Genomic DNA, 20,484 nt, shown 5'->3' on the forward strand with positions numbered 1-20,484 from the left:
ACACTGTATCAGGGCACAACTACTATCAAAATAAAACCTGCTCTTCCATTGAGGAATTCTGCTTCTCTCCAAAGCTATGAGCTCCAATTATTTTTAATTGGTCTTAAAATTCGATTTTAGTGAAAAGAAATATTAGTATGAGATGACATTAAACAAAAGAACACTAAATTCTATAGGAATTATGTTCAAATTCTGAAATATACATTTTTTTAAAAACAGAGTCTCACTCTGTCACCCTAGGTTGAGTGTTGTGGCATCATCAAGGCTCACAGCAACTTCAAACTCTTGGGCTTAAGAGATCCTCTTGGCTCAGCCTCCCAAGTAGCCGGGACTATAGGCGCCCTCCATGAAGCTCACCTAGTTTTTCTATTTTTAGTACAGATGAGCTCTTGCTCAGGCTGATCTCAGACTCCTGAGTTGAAGCAATCCACCTGCCTCACCCTTGCAGAGTGCTGGGACTACAGAAGTGAGCCACTGTGCCAGGCCCTCTGAAATATACTTTTAGAAAGAAGAGCAATTTTAAGACTTGTCAAAGAGAGCATGGCAGTTCATGTTTCCCACTTGACTATGATATTGACAACATCCCTCTGGCACATGGAATTTTTTTTTCTAAAGAAGCGTTTATTGATCAGCTAACTTTTAAGTATTTTTGTATTGTGGAAACTTTCAAATATATACAGAGATGAAAATACCTGAACAATAATAAACCCTCATAGTGATCTCCTAGCTTCAACAATTATCAGCTCCTGGCCACCATTGTTTAGTTCACACTTTCCCATTCTACTGCTGCATTATTTGAAGCAAATCCCATACATCAAGTAATTTCATCCATAAATACTTCAGAACAAATTAGATGGATACGTTTAAAACTAGCCTTTCATATATATTTAACTTACCTGCAAGCATTTACCTTTAAATCGTAAAATTGGTGGGTAAATTCCCTAAATAAATCTCACAAAGGGCACAAGACTAACTCTGTCCAGGGACCTGGGTTCACATGACTAACTCTGGAGCCTGGGATGGAGACTTTTGCCTCTGAACACCTCTATTTTTCCCTCTATTCTAGATAATCTGAGATCCCTCCTAGACCTAAATTTCCCTGACTGTATTTAAAACTTATTGTTATACTTAGGAATCTACTAATATTCATAACTAAAGGCATGGAATACTAATGTGGAAAGAAAATAGATTTTGTGATAAAATACATTTGGGTTTTTTTTCTGACCCTGACACTTACTGGTCAGGTAATTGACCAAAAAGTATACACTTTTTTCTGCTTCAATTTCACCTACTATAAAATGAGTTAATAATATCCTTTACTGTTTAAGAAAAATAGTACAAAAAGAGCTAGATTAATTGTCACAAAAATGAGTTAACCCCAAATAATTCACTGGAAAAAATACTAAAAACTTCATTTGCATATTTTAATCCAAAAGAAAAGGAATTAATATTAATTAATATTTTTACTAATTAATATTTAATATACAGGTTCACACGGGGGTCCTCACTTGTTCTGTGTATCACATATGGCATGGATTTCTTTTTACCTTACTATACTTGAAATTTATTGTGGTCCCTGAATTTTTAGATTCATGTCTTCCATTCATTCTAGAAAAAATTTTTACCTTTATTTCTTGGAATAATGTCTGTCCCATTCCTTCTATTCTCTCATTTTGATACTCTGATTTCATATAAACTAAACCTGCCAAATCTGTCATCCATGTTTCTGAATCACCTCTTAATATTTTCCAATGCTTCTTCTTTTTATGTTGGTTTGGGAATATTTTCTTGTATCTATTTTATAGTATGTTAAGTCTGCCTTTGTTTGTGTCTCCCTCCACCATCTCACCCTTTTTCACTTCCTGCACTAAGATTTTTAATAGATTTATCATATTTTGATTTCTAGTCTCTATATGTTCCCTTTCCAAATTTTGGTCTTTTTAAAAAGTCTTTTGCTCTTCATTCATACCCTCAATATCTTCTTTTATTCCTTTAAACACATTATCATGTTCAGTAGCTGAAAATCTTTTAAAAGTCTGACTTGGCTTGCTTTTATTTATTTGTTTCATTCTTTCTACTGCCTCTCACTAATAAGATCTTGGATTTTCCTATGCTGCTACTTTTTACCTCATGTTTGATCAAACTGCATCTTTGGGAAAGCATTAGAGCCTGAGTTGAAGTATTTTACCAGACATAGCTTGCCTTTGCTTCTGCCACATGCCTTGGGATACCTGCAATCCAGCATCATTTAAAAATATATTTTACCTGGCTTCTTGTACCTTCAATGAATCCCCAACAATAAAAAAAATTAATTAATTAAAAATATATACTTTAAGCTTGAGTTTTTCTGGATCACACAAATATCAACTTAGGCAGCAAAACCATGAAAAGGTGCTCAGCGTGTATTAATAATTATTAATTTTTTTTTGCCTAAACCCAGATCCAAGTTTCAGAGAGATTAAGTTTCCTCATTATATACCTTTTTCAAGACATATTTTTAATTGCATTCTCCCTTCATTCAAGGAAGGGACCTGAGGTCAGGAAGGAGTGATGACTGAAGTGATACAAGGCCTAGACAGGGCTCAGAAATGGAAGGGGAGAGGAGGAAGAGGAAGGGAAAGTAAAAAGGAAAGGAGAAGGGGATAGAGCTCCCCCAGAGTCCTGGTTTTACAAGGGCTTGTCCTCCAAATCTCTGTTGCACCCTTTGTAGGCTCTCCCACAACTGAGCCTTACAACTTAAACTCCAAGTCACCTGCACTATGCAGAGTTCCCAGACCATCCACCCATTTAATGTCTATACTTCTTTGAATTTCTGTTTTGCCTTCATTTTTGTCAGTAATGCATGTTTTAAGCTCTAATCATATGATTAGTTCATAATAAAAATCTTAAAGCCTGGTGAGCTAGTGTAATCCCTGGTCTCAGTGCCTGATTGAAGAAAGGAAAATAGCCCCTCCAAAAGTAGTTTTCTTTTTTTTTTAAGCAGTTTTCTTTTTTAAAAGTAGTTTTCTTTTTTTGTAAAGTAATTTTATTTTTTTAAGTAGTTTTCTTTAAGCTTTCATATAACTCTGCCTCTAAAGTAAGGACTCAGATCAGCAAATTCTTCAGGAAATAGAAATCTCAAGAAGTCTACTGCTCAGTCCCCCAAGATGGTATGGTGGTGGGGAGCCCAGTAGATCTGTGAGGTTTCCTTTGGAAGCACTTTTCCCTCATATTCAAGGTTTTGCTAAAGAGAGTTGCCATTTTTTAGTGGGCCACATGGTGATAGCTGTAACCAGGAACAAGTGAGAGCACAGGCCGTTCAGAGAGAGGGAACTTGAAAGCAAGAAAAAAACAAAATCCTGTTCTTGGTAAGTGAACAGGAGAATTCCTCAAGGTTTGAGAAAACTACTGTAGCCTGAAGCACAGAATCACATGTATTTATCCATATGAAGTATCATTTTTAGAAGGGAGAGCTTCATCTTCCTGCTCCAGCTTCTCCTTCCAACTACGTACTTTTCTCACCTGATTGAGTTATTGCAGAAAACATTCTTAAGGGGATCATTGATGTAAATTGTGCGGACTTTTGGCACTTCTGAGACATGCAGAGCTTGTTGCCAGCCCATCCTTTACTCCACACTCCAAGGGGAAATGAGTATATCCTGCAGCAAGAAGACACAGGGCATTACACAGAAATGCAAACCCAGGCAGGCTCACAGTCATCTGTGTCAAGTTCCCTGGGAGTAGGTGCTCTCCCAGCCACCAACTCCTCTCTTACCCATATTTCCCCAGGGATCTGATCAGATCACTGGGGCTGGCCACATGCATAGGAGCAGCTTCTCATGCTCCCTACCAGCTCACATACCTCATCCCCCAATATGAGAGGTTTCAAGTGAGCTCCTTGGCTCAGGAAGGGGTGGAGACTGGGTAACCTAGGGCCCAGAAAGAGGAGGGAGTAGATGGGATGGAAGAGGGAGAAGGGGAAGGGAAAGAGAAAAGGAGATGAGGAGAAGGGGATATCGTTCTGAGAGTATCTGAGCTGAAGAGCATTAGCTCCCTAATCAGAGAGGAGCCTCCTAAACAAGGCACCCTTAATGTTCCCCTCAACTTGACTAAACTGTAGATAACTTACTTCCTCACTTCAGGCCCCTGATCTCCCTTTTCTGGTGCTAAAGTAAAACATTTACTTTAGAAAACGTGTAATCATACATTCTTTCTCTACCTTCTTGCTTAGAGAGAAATTTATAACATTGAATGACTATTACATATACATAAGAAGAACTATTATAAATCAAGGTGCCACTTTAAGAAATCAGGAAAAAGTCACAAGTTAAACTCAAAACAAGCAGAGGGAGAAAACAATAAAAAACAGAAATTGAATCATAAGCAAGGAAACAATAGCAATAACAAATAAAACCGAAATCTGCTTCTTTGAAAAGATGAATAGTTAATAAATTTCAAGTCAATGTGACCAAGAAAAACAGAAGAAATGAATTGCCAATAACTTAAACGAAAGTGGAAGCATCACTACAAATCATACAGACACAAGAAGGATATGAACACTTTATGCCAACAAATTTAACAACTAAGACAAAATAGACATATCTTGAAAGGTATAAAACATCACAACTACTCAATACAAAATATATAAAAAATTGATTAATTCTATCTTTTAAAGGAATTAAATTCTTTGCAACAACAACAAAAATAAACAAATGGGACTTAATTAAACTGAAAAGCTTCTGTACAGCTAAGGAGGCAACAATCAAAGCAAATAGACAACCTACACAATGGGAAAGGATGTTTGCATACTTTGAATCAGACAAAAGCTTGATAACTGGGATCTATAGAGAACTCAAATTAATCCACATGAAAAAAGTCAATAATCCCATATATCAACAGGCAAGAGACATGAATAGAACCTTCTCTAAAGAAGACAGATGAATGGCTAACAAACATGAAAAAATGTTTATCATCCCTATCTATTAGAGAAATGCAAATCAAAACCACCCTTAGATACCATCTAACCCCAGCAAGAATGGCCTACATCACAAAATCTCAAAACCGCAGATTCTGGCGTGGATGTGGAGAGAAAAGAACACTTTTACATTGCTGGTGGGACTGCAAACTAATGCAACCTTTTTGAAAGGAAGTGTGGAGAAACCTCAAGGAACTCAAGCAAGAACTCCCATTTGATCCTGCAATCCCATTACTGGGCCAGAAGGAAAAAAATCCTTTTATCATAAGGATACTTGCACTAGCCTGTTTATCGCAGCTCAATTTACAATTGCCAAAATGTGAAAACAGCCTTAAATGCCCCCTAACCCAGGAATGGATTAACAAGCTGTGGTATATGTATACCATGGAATACCATTCAGCCATTAAAAAAGAATGGAGACTTTACATCATTTGTATTGACCTGGATGGAAGTTGAACACATTATTCTTAGTAAAGCATCACAAGAATGTAGAAGCATGAATCCTATGTATTCAATTTTGATATTAGGACAATTAATGACAATTAATGACATGGTGGGGGGTGGGGGAGGGGGAGACTAGAGAGAGAGAGAAGGAGGGAGGAGAGTGGGGGAAAGGAAGAGCAGAGAGAGAGAAGGAGAGGGGGATGGTGTCTTGGTGTGTGATACACCTTTTGGGGACAAGGCACAATTGTAAGAGGGACTTTACCTAACAAATGCAATCAGTGTAACCTGATTTCTTATACCCTCAATGAATCTCCAACAATAAAAAATAAATAAATAAATAAATTGAATTCTTATCTAGGAGGTTTCTGACAAAACGAAAAATAATACTCCAGGCCCAAATAGCTTCACAAGTGACTGTTGTAAACATTTATGGAGGAAAGGATATCAATTCCACACAATCTTCCAAAAGTAAAAGAAGGAACACTTACCAAAATATTTTAAAAGCCATATTACAATGATTCCAAAACCAGACAATGTCATTACAAGAAAAAAAAAGTACAAATCAAAATTCCTTACCACAGGTTATTAATCCATTTATGTGTTGATAGGAACTTGGGTTGATTCTATGTCTTAGCGATTGTGAATTGAACTGTGATAAACATTCTAGTGCAAATGCTTTTATGGTAAAATGATTTTTTTTCTTCTGGGTAGATACCTAGTAATGGGACTGTGGGATCAAACAAAAGATGTACTCATTTCTTCATTGTATTTTTCATCTTCAGAATTTCTGTTTGTTTTTTTAAAATTATTTCAATCTCCATGTTCAATTTATTTGATAAATTTATAAATGCTTCTCTGTGTTTTATTACAGTTTTCTAAGCTCCCTTAAGACAATTACTATTTGCCTCTTTATTCTTGATTCTTCTGGATATGCATTAATGTCTGCACCTCAAAGAATTAGACATTTATTTCAGTATTCATTATCTGGCTTTGTTTGTGACCATCTTTTTATGGTAAACCTTTTCAGAAATTTTGAGCAGATTGACTATTGTGTTTCCTAAGCCCATGACTGTTGCAGCTGTTTCAGCACTAGATGCTGCCCTGAGCCCAGATTTGGTGCAACTCTTGGGAGGGCTCCAAGGCCTCGTATAGCACTCAACCTGGATATGCCTGGGGAAAAACCTAAGGAGGGTAACAGGGAAGTGTGGGAAAGTTGTCTAAGGGCTTAAGCTGAGGTAAGAGCTAGATCATGTTTCCTGCTTCATTGAGTTGCTGGTCAGCCTGTCTGATGTGAGTTCTCCTCTGGTTAGAATGGAGAACCACTACCATGTTCTGCATGTTATCTATTGCTAGGCTCACCATTGATCTTTGTGTCTAGGTGGCTTTAAGTAGTTAGCCCTGCTGGCACTTGCAATGCTTCCCATAGAGCAAAGCAGTAGTGACACTCCTGACAAGAAACCCAGGATGAGCAAGCTGAGTGTGTACTTCCAATTCACTTTTTCCCTGTAGAATCCATGACTCCAGAGGAATTCTTTGCATGGTGCTATGTAAGCGAGGGTAAGATGTGTTATGGTCATTGAGCAACAGTCTCTTTGTCATCCAATTGTGACTTTTCTCAGATTTTTGGTCCAATGGACCATCATAGCTTCCCTCCCAAGTTCTGGATGATAATTTTGCTACTAGATAGCTGTTAGTTGTAGTTCTGGGGTGGAGACTGAAGTTGGAGAATTCCTACTGTGCTATTTTGCTAACATGCCATATGAATTTTTAAGAAGGATTTTCTTGTTTTTTCAAACAGAATTTATGGGAATTGAATTGAATATAGATCTCCTTGGGTAGCACTGACATTTTAATAAAAGTAAGTCTTCTGATCTATGAACACAAGATGTCACTCTATTTATCGGTGTCTTTTAAAATCTTTTTTAAAAGATTGAGCAACAGTGGTATTCGGTGAATAATATTTTGCCTCCTTGGTTAAGTTTACTACTAAGTATTTTATTCGTTTTGATGCTATGTAGATGAGATCATTTTATTAATTTCCTTTTGGATTATTTCTAGCATACAGAAACATAATTAATTTGTGTATGTCAATTTTGTATTCTATAATTTTACTTAATTCATTTATTAGTTATAAGAGGGTTTTATGGTGGAATCTTTATGTTCTATATATAAGTTCATCTCCTTTGGAGAAAGAATTTCTTCCTTTCTATTTTGAAAATCTATTACTTCTTTATCTTACTTAATTGTTCTGACTAGGCCTTTCAGTTTTATGTTAGATGTAAGTGGTTAAAAGTGGGAATCCCTGTCTTTTTCCTGATCTTAAAGGAAAACTTTCAGTTTTTCACCATTAAGTATAACTTTCAAGGTGGGTTTCTCACATATGGCTTTTATCATGTTGAAAATAAGATAACAGAATATGTTATATAATTTTCATTTATTACTAATTGATTCTTTTTATTTTTGAAGTCACAAGCTATTGAAAGTGACCATCATTGAGCCTTATGGAAGAGTTCCCCCAGTTTTAATATTAAACAATATTGGACCTTAAGATAAACATACTTTCAGAATTTTCTTGAAAGAAGGAAAGCACTGTTTTGTCTATGCTTGTACACCATGGAATATTACTTAGCTATGAAAATGATGGAGACTTCACCTCTTTTGTATTTACTTGGAGTTGAAGAGCATTCTTAGTAAAGTATAACAAAAATGGAAAAGCAGGGCTCAGCACCTGTACCTCAGCAGCTAAGGGCTCCAGCCAAATACACTGGAGCTGGAGGGCTTGAATCCAGCCTGGGCCTGCCAAAGAACAATGACAACTGCAACAAAAATATAGCTGGGCATTGTGGCAGGTACCTGTAGTCTCAGCTACTCAGGAGGCTGAGGCAAGAGAATCACGTAAGCCCAAGAATTGGAGATTTCTGTGAGCTATAATGCCATGGCACTCTACCCAGGGTGACAAAGCGAGACTCTGTCTCAAAAAAAAAAATTAAATTAAATTAAAAAGCAAGTATCCAATGTACTCAATACTACACCCACTTGAGAAAAAAATACACAATTAAATTCAAATGGGGAGGGGAACAGGAGGAAAAGAGGAGAGGGAGGAAAGAGGGAGATTTGATAAGTTCTCACCTAATGGGCTGTATACAGCACCACCCCCTAGGTGAAGGGCTCAACTGCAACCTGAACTTTACCTAACAAAATTCATATGGCATTTATACCCTCACATTAATCTGGGGAACAAAAGAAATGAAAAATGCAAAAACCAGGCAAAGACACAATAAAAAAAGAAAGCTACAGGTCAATACTCCTGATGAACATACATGCAAAAATTCTCAACAAGATACTCACAAACCAAATCCAATAGCACATTAACAGGATCATTCACTATGATCAAGTGAGATTCATCTCATGGATGCAAGGATGGCTTATCATACCCAAACAATAAATGTGATACATTACCTTAGCAAAAAGTAAAAAATCACTTAATCATTTTAACAGAAGTAGGAAAAGAACTTAAAAAAAATCAACATCAATTCATGGTAAAAAAGAAAACTCTGAATAAATTAGGTATAGAAGGTATGTACCTTGACACGACAAAGACTATATATGACACACCACAAACATCATACTAAAGTTTAAAAGCTTTTCTTCCAATACCCAGAACAAGGATACCTACTTTTGCCACTTCTGTTCATCACAGTACTGGAAATACTAGCCAGAGGAATTTAGAAGGAGAAAGAAATAAAAGCCACACAAATGGAAAGAAGGAAGTCAAATTGTCCTTCTTTGTAGATGACATGATCTTATATGTAGAAAAACCTAAAGACTCTACCTAAAACCTGTTAGAATAAATTAATTTAGTAAAGTTACAGAATACAACATCAGCATACAAAAGTCAGTACCATTTCTATATGCTAATAGTAACCTATTTTTAAAAAGGAAGAAAACAATCTTACTTACAATAGCTACCAAAAAAAAAAAAACCTAAAGTACCTAGTAATAAATTTAACCGAGGAGGTGAAAGATCTCTACAAGGAAAACTATAAAACATTAATGAAGGAAACTAAAGATGATACAGAAAAGTGGAAGATATTTATGTTCATAGATTCAAAGAATTAACATTTTTTAAATGACCTTGCTACCCAAAGTGATCTACAAATTCAATACAATATTTATTAAAATATCAATGACATTTTCACAAAAATAGAAAAAGCAGTATCAAAATATGTATGGAGCAATGCAAAATTCCAAATAGCCAAAGGAATCTCAGCAAAAATAACAAAGCTGGAAGCATCACACTAGCTGACTTGAAAATATATTACAAAGCTCTAGTAACCAAAACAGTGTGGCATTTGGCATAAAAACAGGTACACAGGAAGAACAAAATAGAGATCCCAGAAACAAATCCACACATTTACACAAGGCAAACTGATTTTTGACAAAGGTGTGAAGAAAGGACAGTCTCTTCAACAAATGGTGCTGGGAAACTAGATATCCACATGCAAAAACATGGCACTAGACCTCTATCTTCTACCATATACAAAAAACAACCCAAAGTGGACTGAAGTATAAGACCCAAAATTATGCAAATATCAAAAGAAAACATAAAGCAAATACTTCATGACATTGGTGTGAGCAAGGAACCTTTGGGTAATACAGGTGACCAAAGCAAAAATGGGCAAATGGGATTGCCTCAAACTAGAAAGCTCTATCCAGCAAGGGAAACAATCAACAGACAGGACACACAACCTACACACAGGGAGAAAATATTTGTAAATTATACCTCTGGCAAGGAATTAGTTTCTGAAATATATAACGAACTCTAACAACCCAAATGGATTCATTTAAAGATAAACGAAAAAATATAAATAGAGGCCCACCTGACCTCAAGAAGAGCTGTGCCATGACCCACGATCAGCGCCCTCTGGACCTCCAGAAGAGTTGCACCATGACCCGCGATCCGCAACCAGCGATCAGAAACCGCCCGGACCTCTGTAAGAGCTGCGCTGTGACCCAAGACCCACTAACCGCACCCACCGGGCCTCTGCACACCCTGACGATGAACTCTTGGAGCTGTGCAGCCGCATGTTCTCCCTCCTGTACCCTCCCTGCATCCACACCAGCCTGCTCATCTGGCCAAAGACTCTGGTAGCCTCGTGCCCTCTGGAGCCCTCCCTGCCCCTGTGTGGAGCCCTTCTCCTGGCCAGAAAATGCTGGAGCCTTGGGCCATCTGTGCCAAAGTCACTAGGTGCCAGGTACTCCAAAAACCATGTGCACCACCACCCGCCCTGTTGCTGGATCCGGGTGGGTCACACTCTGGACATGCTCCCACAACCAGAACTCACTGGCAGGGGCAGCTCCAGAGGAGCTACACAGGGTCACTCCCTACAAATATCCAGCGATTATAGAGTGATCCCGCTGGGGTCTAATCTTGGAGAGACACCTCTCCAACACTGAGGACCGCCAGAGGCAAAGGTGAAAAACAATCATGAGGTGAAATCAATGAAAATACTCTGGCAATAAGAATAATCAGAGTAGATCAACTCCCCTAAGGAACAATAGGGCAGACACCGCTCAACATCCCATGCACAAACAAATAGCTGAGATGTCAGAAATTGAATTCAGAATCTGGATAGTAAATAAGATCGAATTAGAATTCCAAGCAGTAACCCAAAAGATGTCTCAAGAATTCAACGAATTCAAAGACCAAATGACCAAAGATTTTGACACATTGAGAGAGGTTGTGGTCCTCAAAGACCTGAGAAACACAGTAGAATCCCTCAGTAACAGAATGGAGCAAGCAGAAGAAAGGATTTCTGACATTGAAGAGAAAGCTCTTGAATGCTCCCAAACTCTCAAAGAGGGAGAGAAATGGAGGGTAAAAACAGATCACTCTATCAGAGAGCTCTGGAATAATTTGAAGAAAACCAATATTTGTTTTATAAAAATTCCTGAAAGTGATGAAGTGGCTTCAAAAGGCACAGAAAATCTTCTCCATCAGATTAAGAAAGAGAACTTTCCAGACATGGCAAGAGATTCTGAAATTCAGATAGCAGAGAGTTTCAGAACTCCAGCATGACTCAACCTGAATAACACATTCCCCAGACACATCATAATCAATTTCACTAAAGTTAACATGAAGGAGAAAATTCTGAAAGCAGCCAGATGAAAGAAAACCATTACCTACAAGGGAAAGAACATTAGAATAACTACAGATCTCTCTGCTGAAACCTTTCAACTAGAAGAGAATGGTGATTGACTTTTAATCTCCTAAAACAAAATAACTTTCAACCCAGGATCCTGTACCCAGCTAAACTGAGTTTCATTTCTGATGGACAAATTAAATACTTCAATGACATTCACATGTTGAAGAAATTTGCCATAACTAAACCAGCTCTCCAGGATATTCTCTCTTTTTTTTTTCTTTTTTTTTTTTTTGGCATTTTACTTTATTTATTTATTTATTTTTTATTAAATCATATCTGTGTACATTGACATGATCATGGAGTATCATTCAATAGATTCACAGACCGTTTACCAAGTTTCACATATACCCTTGTAAGATGCACCGCTGGTGTAATCCCACCAATCCCCATCCCTCTACCCACCTTCCCCCTCCCTCCCCTCTCTTCCCCCCTTCCCCCTATTCTTAGGTTGTAACTGGGTTATAGCTTTCATGTGAAAAGCCTAAATTAGTTTCATAGTAGGGCTGAGTACATTGGGTACTTTTTCTTCCATTCTTGAGATACTTGACTGAGAAGAATATGTTCCAGCTCCATCCATGTAAACATGAAAGAGGTAAAGTCTCCATCTTTCTTTAAAGCTGCATACTATTCCATGGTGTGCACATACCACAATTTATTAATCCATTCGTGGATCAATGGGCACTTGGGCTTTTTCCATGACTTAGCAATTATGAATTGGGCTGCAATAAACATTCTGGTACAAATATCTTTGTTATGATGTGATTTTTGGTCTTCTGGGTATATGCCCAGTAGAGGGATTACAGGATTAAATGGCAGATCTATTTTTAGATCTTTAAGTGTTCTCCATATCTCTTTCCAAAAGGAATGAATTAATTTGCATTCCCACCATCATTTATTTGGACATCATTAATTTGCACCAGCAGTGCAAAAGTGTTCCCTTTTCTCCACATCTGCGCCAACATCTCTGGTCTTGGGATTTTGTGATATAGGCTAGTCTCACTGGAGTTAGATGGTATCTCAAAGTACTTTTGATTTGCATTTCTCTGATGATTAAAGATGATGAGCATTTTTTCATAAGTCTGAAGGCCACACACCTGTCTTCTTCAGAGAAGTTTCTCTTCAAATCCCTTGCCCAGCCTGTGATGGGATCCCTTGTTCTATTCTTGCTAATGCGTTTGAGTTCTCTGTGGATTCTGTTTATTAAACCTTTGTCGGAGACATAACCTGCAAATATCTTCTCCCATTCTGAGGGATGTTTGCTTGCTTTACTTACTGTGTTCTTGGCTGTGCAGAAGCTTTTTAACTTGAACAAGTCCCAGTAGTGTATTTTTGAAGCTGCTTCAATTGCCCAGGGGTCCTCCTCATAAAATACTCGCCCAGACCGATTTCTTCAAGGATTTTCCCTGTACTCTCCTCTAGTATTTTTACAGTTTCATGTTTTACAGTTTCATGTTAAATCTTTTATCCAGTGAGAGTCTATCTTAGTTAATGGTGAAAGGTGTGGGTCCAATTTCAGTCTTCTACAGGTTGCCAGCCAGTTCACCCAGCACCATTTCTTAAATAGGGAATCTTTTGCCCACTGAATGTTTTTAATTGGCTTGTCAACGATTAAATAACGGTAAGTAGCTGGGTTCATCTCTTGGTTCTCCATTCTGTTCCAGACATCTACTTCTCTGTTTTTGTGCCAATACCATGCTGTTTTGATCACTATCAATTTGTAGTATAGTCTGAGGTCTGGTAGCGTAATTCCTCCTGCTTTGTTTTTATTTCTGAGTAATGTCTTGGCTATTTGAGGTTTTTTCTGATTCCATATAAAAAGAAGAGTTGTTTTTTCAAGCTCTTTAAAGTATGACAGTGGAGCTTTAATAGGGATTGCATTGAAATTATATATTACTTTGGGTAGTATAGACATTTTAACTATGTTGATTCTTCCCAGCCATGAGCATGGTATGTTTTTCCATTTGTTAATATTTTCAGCTATTTCTTTTCTTAGAGTTTCATAGTTCTCTTTATAGAGATCTTTCACGTCCTTTGTTAGATAAATTCCCAAATATTTCATCTTCTTTGGCACTACTGTGAATGGGATGGGTTACTAAACTGTTTTCTCAACTTGACTATTGTTGGTATATGTAAAGGCTACCAATTTATGAATGTTGATTTTATAACCTGAGACACTGCTGTATTCCTTGATCACTTCTAAGAGTTTTGTAGTACAGTCTCTAGTGTTTTCCAGATATACTATCATATCATCTGCGCAGAACGAAAGTTTGATCTCTTCTGACTCTATATGGATACCCTTGATCGCCTTTTCTTCCCTAATTGCAGTGGCTAAAACTTCCATTACAATGTTAAAAAGCAATGGAGACAATGGGCAGCCTTGTCTGGTTCCTGATCTGAGTGGAAATGATTCCAATTTAACTCCATTCAATATGATATTGTCTGTGGGTTTACTGTAGATGGTCTCTATCAGTTTAAGAAATGTCCCTTCTGTACCAATTTTCTTAGGTGTTCTGATCATGAAGGATGCTGGATATTGTCAAAAGCTTCTTCTGCATTGATTGAGAGAATCATATGGTCATTGTTTTTTAATTTGTTTATGTGCTGGATTACATTTATAGATTTACGTATATTGAACCAGCCTTGACACAGTGGGATAAAATGGACTTGGTCATGATGTATAATTTGTTTGATGTGTTGCTGGATTCTGTTTGTTAGGATCTTGTTGAATATTTTTGCATCTATATTCATTAGTGATATCAGTCTATAATTTTCTTTTCCTTTTTTTTTTAAGTAATTTATTTATTTATTTATGTTTAGAGACAGAGTCTCACTTTATGGCCCTGCGTAGAGTGCCGTGGCATCACACAGCTCACAGCAACCTCCAACTCCTGGGCTTAGGTGATTCTCTTGCCTCAGTCTCCCAAGTAGCTGGCACTACAGGCACCCGCCACAATGCCTGGCTATTGTTTTTGGTTGCAATTCAGCCGGGTTTGAACTGTTTTGGAGATCAGGGTGATGTTTGTTTCATAGAACATGTTGGGTAGTCTTCCTTCTTTTTCTACCTTTTGGAACAGGTTGAGTAATATAGGTACTAATTCCTCTTTAAAGGTTTGGTAGAATTCTGACGTGAAACCATCTGGTCCCAGGCTTTCCTTCTTAGGGAGGTTTTGTATGGTTGATGCTATTTCCGAACTTGATATGGGCCTGTACAACATTTCCACTTGATTCTGGCTAAGTCTTGGAAGGTGACGTGCTTCCAAGTATTGGTCAATTTCCTTCAGATTTTCATATTTCTCAGAATACAGTTTCTTGTAATATTCATTAAGGATTTTTTCGATTTCTGAGGAGTCTGTTGTTATTTTGTCTTTGTTGTTTCTGATTGATGAGATTAGAGATTTTACTCTTTTTTTCCTGATTAGGTTGGCCAAAGGTTCATCTATTTTATTCACCTTTTCAAAAAACCAGCTTTTTGATTTATTGACCTGTTGTATTATTCTTTTGTTTTCAATTTCATTTAATTCTGCTCTAATTTTGGTTATTTCTTTTCTTCTACTGGGTTTGGCTTTGGAATGTTCTTCCTTTTCCAGTTGCTTGAGATGTCCCATTAAGTTGTTAACTTCTTCTCTTTCCATTCTCTTGAGGAAGGCTTGCAGTGCTATAAATTTCCCTCTTAGAACTGCCTTTGCAGTGTCCCAGAGGTTCTGATAGTTCGTGTCTTCATTGTTATTTTGTTCCAAAAAGTTGGCAATTTCTTTCTTAATCTGATCTCTGACCCAGCTATCATTCAGCATAAGGTTATTTAACTTCCATGTTTTTGTATGAGTATGCAGATTCCTGTTGTTACTCAGCTCGAGTTTTATTCCATGGTGGTCCGAGAAGATGCATGGAATAATTTCTATTCCTTTAAATTTACTGAGGTTAGACTTGTGACCTAAGATGTGATCGATTTTGGAGTAAGTTCCATGGGCTGATGAGAAGTATGTGTATTCAGTTTTGTTGGGATGAACTGTTCTGTAGATGTCTGCTAAATCCAAATATTGGATGGTTAGGTTTAAATCTAAGATTTCTTTGCTCAGCTTCTTGTTGGACGATCGATCCAACACTGCCAAAGGAGTATTGAAATCTCTGACTATTATGGAGCTGGAGGAAATCAAGTTGCTCATGTCTTTTAGAGTTTCTCTTATAAATTGAGGTGCATTCTGGTTGGGTGCATAGATATTAATAATTGAGATCTCATCATATTGAGTATTACCCTTAACAAATATGAAGTGACTATTCTTGTCCTTCCTTACTTTTGTTGGTTTAAAGCCTATTGTATCTGCAAATAAAATTGCAACACCTGCGTTTTTCTGATTACCATTTGCCTGAAATATGGATGACCATCCTTTCACCCTTAGTCTGTATTTGTCTTTTAAGTTAAGATGTGACTTTTGTATGCAACAAATATCAGGCCTGAGTTTTTGTATCCAGTCAGCTAACCTATGCCTCTTTAGAGGACAGTTTAAGCTGTTCACATTAATGGAAAATATTGATAAGTCTGGTGAAGCTTTGGGTATTGAGTTTTTCAAAAGTCCAGTGGGCATGTTTAATCCTTTTGGCAGTGTGGAAATTGGAGTTAGATCCGAAGTTTCTGAGTCAGTTTACTTTAGTGGTATAGGATTGGGTTGCTCATTATGGAGGATAGGTCTGAGAATATCCTGAAGAGCTGGTTTTGTTATGGCAAATTTCTTCAACATATGAATGTAATTAAAGTATTTAATTTAACCATCATAAATCAAGCTCAGTTTAGCTGGATACAAGATCCGGGGTATTATTTTGCTTTAGGAGATTAAAAGTCAATGACCACACTCTTCTGGCTTGAAAAGTTTCAGCAGAGAGATCTGCAGTCATTTAATATTCTTCCCTTTGAAGGTAATGGTTTTCTTTCTCTTGGCAACTTTGAGAATTTTCTCCTTCATAGTAACTTTAGTGAAGTTAATTATGATATGCCTGGGGGATGTCTTATTGGGGTTGAGTTGTGCTGGGGTTCTGAAGCTGTCCGCTATCTGAATTTCAGAATCTCCAGGCATGTCTGGAAAATTCTCTTTCATAATTTCATGCAGAAGGGCCTCTGTGCCCAGTGAGGCCACATCATCTGTTTCTGGAACTCCTATGATTCAGATTTTGGCCTTCTTCAAATTATCCCAGAGCTCTCAGAGAGAATGATCCATTTTTGCTCTCCATTTCTCTTCCTCTTTGAGAGTTTGGGAGCATTCAAAGGCTTTATCTATGATGTCAGAAATCCTTTCTTCTGCTTGCTCCATTCTGTTGTTGAGGGATTCTACTTTATTTTTTATATCTTTGAGGGCTGCAAATTCTTGCTTCAGTATGTCTAAGTCTTTGGTGGTTTTGTCTTTAAATTTGTTAAATTCTGGAGACAACTTTTGAATTTCTCCTCGAATTCCTAATTGCACTTTGATAATCTTGTCTGCAATCCAAATTCTGAATTCGATTTCTGACATCTCAGCCATTGTTTATGAATGGGATCTTAAATTACATCTGCCATGTCTTTCCATGGGGGGGGTTGATCTATTCTGGTTATTCATGTTACCAGAGTTTTTCCTCTGATTCTGCCCCATGGTTGTTTTACTCCCTTTTATTTTTTGCCCTGAGGCTTTCCTGAGGGCCTGTACAGTGTTGTGGCCTGAGAAACTGCGGCCGTGTCTGGTGTGGTGGGGCTAAGTGGTTCTGTCTTGTTTTCAGCTGGCTTCTGTTCCATCCTAGTGAAACAAATACTCTGGATTGAAGTCTCCCCTGTGGAGAAATATCAGCAATTAAGTCACCCTGCCCCCCCATGAGCAAGCAATTGGAAAAGAAAAATCAAACCTTCCTACCACCGTGCACCCAGGGCACCATCTGATTTGTCCTCAGGCAATTAGTTCAGTTCAAAAGGTCCAAATCAATTGTCTCAGTCTGCACCTGTCTCGGGTGAGAGAGTTTAAGAGGTCTCTGGGAACTGGATCACAGGGGTCTGTTGATTACTCTGGTGTGGCTTGCTCCAGTGCTACGTGGAGTCAGGAGGAGCCACCCAGCCAATAGATCAGTCTGGGAAGGTTGCTGCCTCCTTGCCCACCTTGCACCACTGTCACACCCAGTCACTGATAGCCCTGCAGTTGGCTGACCCAGTTGCCTGTAGTGAATCGGTACTCCAGGAGTTTGCATCTGCCTGAATCACAATGAAGTCACCAGGCCGCTGTGCTCTGCCTCTCTCTAGCAGGAGGAGGTGAGGCCTGACAACCTCGGGCGCTTGATGAAGGTTGGGGGGTTTTCACTCAGGTCCGGTCTCGCCCCTGATTAGTGTTACTGACAGAACAGAATAGAACAACTTTGCACTTCCCCTGCAGAAGAGAAGCTGAATTGAGTTCCAAATCAGCTTGTCTTTGCTCTTGTAATGTGTATAGGCTGACGATCCCCTGAGGGCCAGGTGCATCTTAGGTTCAGTAAAGCGGACCTCTCGGTCAGCCCCGCCCCGGGAGTTTCCCCAGTTTGCAAGTTGGAGTTGCCTCAGGCAAATCCTATACTCAGAGTTTCTGGTTGCCCAGAGAGACAGGGGGTGTGGCTTCAGAATATTCAGAAGTGAGCCGTATTGCTAGCAAAAGAGGGCTGCTGTTTTATGCCTCAGGCAACCATCCTCTCTCCGCTACCGTACCCCAGAGTCTGCACTGACGGGCTGCAGCCCAGCACTGTCTACATCCCTTGAGCAATCACCTAAGAATCCAGACTCCTGGGGGACAGGCCTCCAGACCTTGGAGCGAGAGCAGAGAGGAATGTGGGGAGCGCTGGGAGCCTGGGGTTGCGGGCAGAGAACACACACAGTTTTACACAGTTTTATGCCTTGCCGTATTGTCACCAAAAGACAGCTGTCACACTGTGCCTCAGGGATCTGCCACTCTGGTGCAGTCCCCTCTCCGCCGACCATCCTCTCCTCACTCCCGTGCCCCAGAGCCGGCACTGACCAACTGCAGTCGAGGCCCCGTCCACACCCCTCAAGAAATCATCAGAGAAATGCAAATCAAAACTACTTTGCGATATCACCTAACCCCAGTAAGAGTAGCCCACATAACAAAATCCCAAAACCAGAAATGTTGGCGTGGATGTGGAGGAAAGGGCACACTTCTACACTGCTGGTGGGAATGCCCACTAATACGTTCCTTCTGGAAGGATGTTTGAAGAATACTTAGAGACCTAAAAATAGACCTGCCATTCGATCCTATAATTCCTTTACTAGGTTTATACCCAGAAGACCAAAAATCACAAAGTAACAAAGACATCTGTACCAGAATGTTTATTGCAGCCCAATTCATAATTGCTAAGTCATGGAAGAAGCCCAAGTGCCCATTGACCCACGAATGGACTAGCAAATTGTGGTACATGTATACCATGGAATATTATGCAGCCTTAAAAAAAGATGGGGACTTCACCTCTTTCATGTTTACATGGATGGAGCTGGATCAGATTTTTCTTAGCAAAGTATCTCCAGAATGGAAGAAAAAGTATCCAATGTACTCAGCCCTACTATGAAGCTAAATTATAGCATTCACATGAAGGCTATAACCCAAGTATAGCACAAGACTAAGGGGAAAGGGCCAAGGAAGGGGAAGTGAGTGGGGAGGTTATAGTGGAGGGAGGATAATGGATGGGGCCACACCTACAGTGCATCTTAGAATGTACAGGCGAAACTTACTAAATGCAGAATACAAATATCTACATACAATAACTAAGAAAATGCCATGAAGGCTACGTTGAACAGTTTGATGAAAATATTTCAGATTGTATATGAAACCAGCACATTGTACCCCTTGATTGCACTAATGTACACAGCTATGATTTAACAATAAAAATAAATAAATAAATAAGAAAAAAGGACATAAAAAAACAGGACAATAATAGGCATGAGATACAGAGACAGAAAGTAGATAAGTGATTGCCTGGGGTATACTAAGAACCAATAGATTAAGTGCTTATATGGGTGAATTGTATCTCTATAAAGCTGCTTCTAAAAAAAATATTATATGTAATCTTAAGGAACCCCCAATAGCCAAAACAATCTTGAAAATAAAGTCTAAATTTGGTGGTCTCACACATTCTGATTTCAAAACACAATACAAAGCTACAATTTGATTACTTACTAATCAAAATGGTGTGGTACTGACATTTAAAAAAAGACATATAGATGAATGGAATATTATAGAAAGTTTAGAAATAAAATCTCACATATAAGATCAAATGATTTTTGAAAAGGGTCTAAGGATCACCCAAAGGAGAAAGGATAGCCTCTTCAACCAGTAGAGTTGGGAAAACCATATACAATTATCCACATGCAAAAGAATGAAATTGAAGCCTTTTCTTTTTTTTTTTTTTTTTTAAAGCCTTTTCTTAAACCATCTGGGGGGAAAAAAAGGAAAACCTCATAATGAATCAAAGATCTAAACATAAGAAATAAAACTATAAACGTCCTAGAATAAGGCATAGGGTAAAATATTCATGACATTGTATTTGGTGTTGATTTCTTACAGATGACACCAAAAGCACAGGCAACAAAATAGAAAATAGATATACTGGACTTCATCAAAACTGAGAACTTTTGTGCATCAATAACAGTATCAAGAGAGTGAAAAGTCAACTTACAGAAAGGGAGAAAATATTTGCGAATAAAATATCTGATAAAAGATTAATATATAAATTATATAAAGAATTCTTACAGTCAAAAAAACAAAAAACAACCCCAAACATAGAGAAAGACCAAAACAAGTATTTCTCAAAAAACATATACAGATGGCCTATAAGCACATGAAAAGATCCTCAATATCAGTACTTATTAAAGAAATGCACATCAAAACT

General features: G+C 38.1%; 1 protein-coding gene across 1 annotated transcript in view; it reads right to left on the minus strand.

Annotated features, from left to right (window-relative positions):
• Nucleotides 1–3,602, minus strand: part of LOC128566496 (phospholipid-transporting ATPase IB-like) — a 372,171-nt gene extending 368,569 nt beyond the window's left edge. The window contains exon 1 of the mRNA XM_053563334.1: nucleotides 3,502–3,602. Within this exon, the coding sequence (XP_053419309.1) occupies nucleotides 3,502–3,602 (101 nt within the window). The remainder of the gene's footprint in view (nucleotides 1–3,501) is intronic.
• Nucleotides 3,603–20,484: the final 16,882 nt, after the last annotated feature.

The sequence above is a fragment of the Nycticebus coucang genome, chromosome 15 (genome assembly GCF_027406575.1).
Source record: "Nycticebus coucang isolate mNycCou1 chromosome 15, mNycCou1.pri, whole genome shotgun sequence".
NCBI lineage: Eukaryota > Metazoa > Chordata > Mammalia > Primates > Lorisidae > Nycticebus > Nycticebus coucang.